The 4,092-nt window shown below is 50.7% G+C and overlaps 1 protein-coding gene across 1 annotated transcript in view; it reads left to right on the top strand.

Moving 5' to 3' along the window:
- The window catches only part of MSH5 (mutS homolog 5), a 20,530-nt gene that overhangs the window by 8,208 nt on the left and 8,230 nt on the right, over positions 1-4,092 (top strand). The window contains exons 9-10 of the mRNA XM_005859922.2: positions 807-945; positions 1,079-1,141. Coding sequence (XP_005859984.2) covers positions 807-945; positions 1,079-1,141 — 202 coding nt within the window. The remainder of the gene's footprint in view (positions 1-806; positions 946-1,078; positions 1,142-4,092) is intronic.

Genomic DNA, 4,092 nt, shown 5'->3' with positions numbered 1-4,092 from the left:
GGCGGCGCCCCAACTCCCCAGTCGGCCCTGCTCTGAGCCTGACCAAGGGCTGCACCTAGGGATTGGGTCTGCCCTCTGCCACCCGGGAGCAGGCCTAAGCCGGCAGGTCGTTATCTCCCGAGGGGTCCCAGACTGCGAGAGGGCACAGGCCGGGCTGGGGGACCCCCCTCCCCACCCTCCCGAGTGCACAAATTTTTGTGCACCGGGCCTCTAGTAATATTATAAACTTCTGTGTTTCCACCAGTCAATCTAAAAATTAGACAGTGTTATTGAAGCCCCTTAGATGTCCCTCCCCAATCCTTTATTCTCTGTAGAGAAGACCATTATTGTGAATTGAGGAATTAAATCATTACACATGGGACAATTATATACTTAAACAGGAAGAACAGGAAAAGATGAATGCCTGTGCTATTACACCAGAGACACTTTCACAGCTATGCAAACTCATTCTGACTCATCCTCTCCTACTCAGCCACCAAGAAAGCTAGATTGTTGTCATACAAATGCTTCAACATACCACCCTCCCTCTAAAATATTGACAAGCTCTGTAACATACCCACATGGAATGACACACATGGTCCTATCCATCAAAACTGTGATACACAGACACAGTTTTGCTCATATCCAGAGAGGTTCAGTAGGTGCATGTAAACACCCCTGCATAGATAGAACACTGTACTTGCCAGTACAGATACATATTGCCACAATCGTCAGGGACCTGCAAACACATTTTCACAAATTGAGATCACGACAATGATGAGAGCAGATGTAATTTCAGGTCTCCTCACCCCAACCTTCACTTCCAGGCTGTGGTTCACACGTCCAACTCATGACCTGGGGGAACTAAATTCTCGTCTGGACGTCATCCAGTTTTTCCTGCTACCCCAGAATCTAGACATGGCTCAGATGCTGCATCGGTTGCTGGGTCACATCAAGAACGTGCCTGTGAGCCCAGGGTTGGGGGCAGGGAGGTGGGGAGGTTGAGGGTCGATCCAGGACATTGCACTTCCTGAAGGGCATTCGGGTGGGAGAGGGCAAACAGTCGTTGTCCCCTGTCTGACTATCCTTATCTGACTAGCTGATTCTGAAACGCATGAAGTTGTCCCACACCAAGGTCAGCGACTGGCAGGTTCTCTACAAGGTAGGACCTACCTTCTTGAATCCTAGAAGTTCAGGTTAAGCCCCTCGGCTTGTGTTCTAGACTCTCTGTACTGTGGTTATCTTGTCCAACTTTATCCCAACACTATTTTTAAGCTTGTATTGTGGATATTGTCCAAAATATTTATTATTTTTTTGTTTTTAATCTTCACCAGACGTGTGTGTGTGTGTGTGTGTGTGTGTGTGTGTGTGTGTGTATACTGATTTTAGAGAAAGGGAAAGTAAGAGAGAAAGGGAGAGAGAAACATTGATGTATGAGAGAAACATCAATTGGTTGCCTCCCATACACACTCCCACAGGGATCCAACCTACAACCTAGGTATGTATCTTGACTCAGAGTCAAACCAGCAACCTTTCAGTACATGAGATAACACTCTAACCAACTGAGCCACACCAGTCAGGGCTGTCCAAAAAAATTAGAGAGAATAATAAAATGAACCCTCATGTATCCACCTTGCAGCTTCAACACTTATTTCATGTATATCTATCTTCTCCCACTTTGCACTTCCTGGATTATTTTGAAGCAATTCCCAGCCATCATATCATTTTATCCATAAATGTTTAAATATAATTTCTAAAAGAAAATTATTTTTTAAAATGAATAACTACAGCCCTGGCTGGTATGACTTAGTGGTTGGATTGTTGGCCAGCACACAGAAGGGTTGCGAGTTCAATTCCTGGTCAAGGGCACATGCCTGGGTTGCAGGTTTGATTCAAGGCCCCAATTGTGGTGCATGTTGGAAGCAACCTATTGATGTGTCTCTTTCACATCAATGTTTCTCTTTCTCTCCCTTTCTCTCTCTCTCTCTCTCTCTCTCTCTCTCCCCCCTGCCCTCTCTTCCTTCCTCTCTCTCTAAAATAAATAAAAACATATTTTAAAAATAATATTTAGAGAGAACCAAGATGGCGGCGTAAGGTATAGACCTGTGCGTGCTGCCTCCCACAACAACATTGAAACTACCAACTATAAGACAAACAGCTATCATTCAGAACCATGGGAAAGCTGGCCCAGTGGAAGTTCTACAACTGGAAGGAAAGAAAGAAGCGCATTGAGACTGAGTAGGATATGCAGAGGCGCCAAGAGCAGAGGTACGGAGTTGCTCGCCAGGCGGGCTGCAACTGGATGCACGGTTTTTTTCAATCGGAACGGGTTACGAACTCTCGAATCCACTGAGCTTGTTTGGGGCGGGATTCTGAGGTCCCAAACCCCTACGGGGAGAGGCGGGACGGCCATGAAGCGGGTCAGAAAGCGAGGGTGGCTCTCTCGAGGAGCTGCGCGCCAGCACTTGGGGACGTGGAGTCACGGAGTTGCGGAGAGGCAAGAAGCTGCGGAGACACCATTGCTGTTTGCTCCTCCCTGGGGACTCCCTGAGACCCGCCCTACTCAAATTACATCCCCGCCCAAGCTGTGCCAGAGGCACAAAAGGAACCACCGGAGCTTTTACAGCATAACCCAAGAAACTGAAGATTTCAACTCCTAGCATACATAAGGGAAACACTCAAGAAAAGTTTTTTTATCAATCGGAAGGGGTTACAAACTCTGGAATCCACTGAGCTTGTTTGGGGCGGGATTCTGAGGTCACAGACCCCTACAGGGAGAGGCAGGATAGCCATGCAGCCGGTCGGAAAGCGAGGGTGGCTCTCTCCCCTGGAGCTGCTCACTGCTTACCAGCACTCGGGACGTGGAGTCGAGGAGTCCCGAGAGGCAAGAAGCCGCGGAGACGCCATTGCTGTCTGCTCCGCCCTGGTGACTCCCTGAGATCCCGCCCTACTCAATTTACATCCCCGCCCAAGCTGTGCCAGAGGCACAAAAGGAACCACCTGCGCTTTTGCAGCATAACCCAACAAACTGCAGATTTCAACTCCTCGCATTCATAAGGGACACACTCAAGAAGCAGACTCAAGTTCAGAGGAAGCCGGAGCCAGACCCAGCTGGGCAGGCGACATGGAACCGCTGTACCAACAAATGCACAAACAGGTCCACCAGATCCAGTCTCACATGGGACACCGGGAGATGGCAGACAGCAGTCTGTGCACTTAGTAGAAAACGAAACCCAAGCAAGCATACCAGATATTCAGCCAGCTAGAACGCCTGGAGATTTTGTCCAGCAAGGAGCCTCCCAACAAAAGACAGAATGCCAACCTTTGTGTTGACCAGTTAAAGTATGATGTCCAGCACCTGCAGACGGCTCTCAGAAACTTCCAGCATCGGTGATATGCAAGGGAGCAGCAGGAGAGACAGCAAGAGGAGCTTCTGACTCGCACCTTCACCCCCAACGTGGAATGCGGCGGCCCCTGCGAGGCTGCGGCGCCTCCTGCACGGCTGCGACGGTCCCTCTGAGGCTGAGACGGTCCCTGTGAGGCTGAGACTGTCCCAGCGGGGTTGAGAAGGTCCCTGTGAGGCTGAGACGGTCCCAGTGAGCCTGAAACGACCCCTGTGAGGCTGAGACGGTCCCTGTGAGGCTGAGACAGTCCCTGTGGGGCTGAGACGGTCCCAGTGGGGCTGAAAATGTCCCAGTGAGGCTGAAACGGCCCCTATGAGGCTGAGACGGTCCCAGTGAGGCTGAGACGGCCCCTGTGAGGCTGAAACGGTCCTGTGAGGCTGAGACGGTCCCAGTGAGGCTGAAACGGTCCCTGTGAGGCTGAGACAGTCCCTGTGAGGCTGAGACGGTCCCACTGGGGCTGAAACGGTCCCAGTGGGGCTGAGATGGTCCCTGTGAGGCTGAGATGGCCCCTGGGAAGCCGGCGGAACTGCATGAGCCACCCAGAGGGCTTCGTTGATGGCCCGCGAACCAGCATGCAGCCCCAAGCACAAATATCACCCGAAGGGCGAAAGGGGTGAGAGCAGCTGTAGTGTTGCTTTCTCCTCACTTTTGGTAGCGAAATCCTCATTTTAAGCATAAGAGGACACATTATTTTAAAAAGCCGTTATGG

Source organism: Myotis brandtii, unplaced genomic scaffold, assembly GCF_000412655.1.
Source record: "Myotis brandtii unplaced genomic scaffold, ASM41265v1 scaffold130, whole genome shotgun sequence".
Classification (NCBI taxonomy): Eukaryota; Metazoa; Chordata; class Mammalia; order Chiroptera; family Vespertilionidae; genus Myotis; species Myotis brandtii.
The sequence above is the reverse complement of the archived record's forward strand: the minus strand, read 5'-3'. Positions and strand labels throughout refer to the sequence as shown.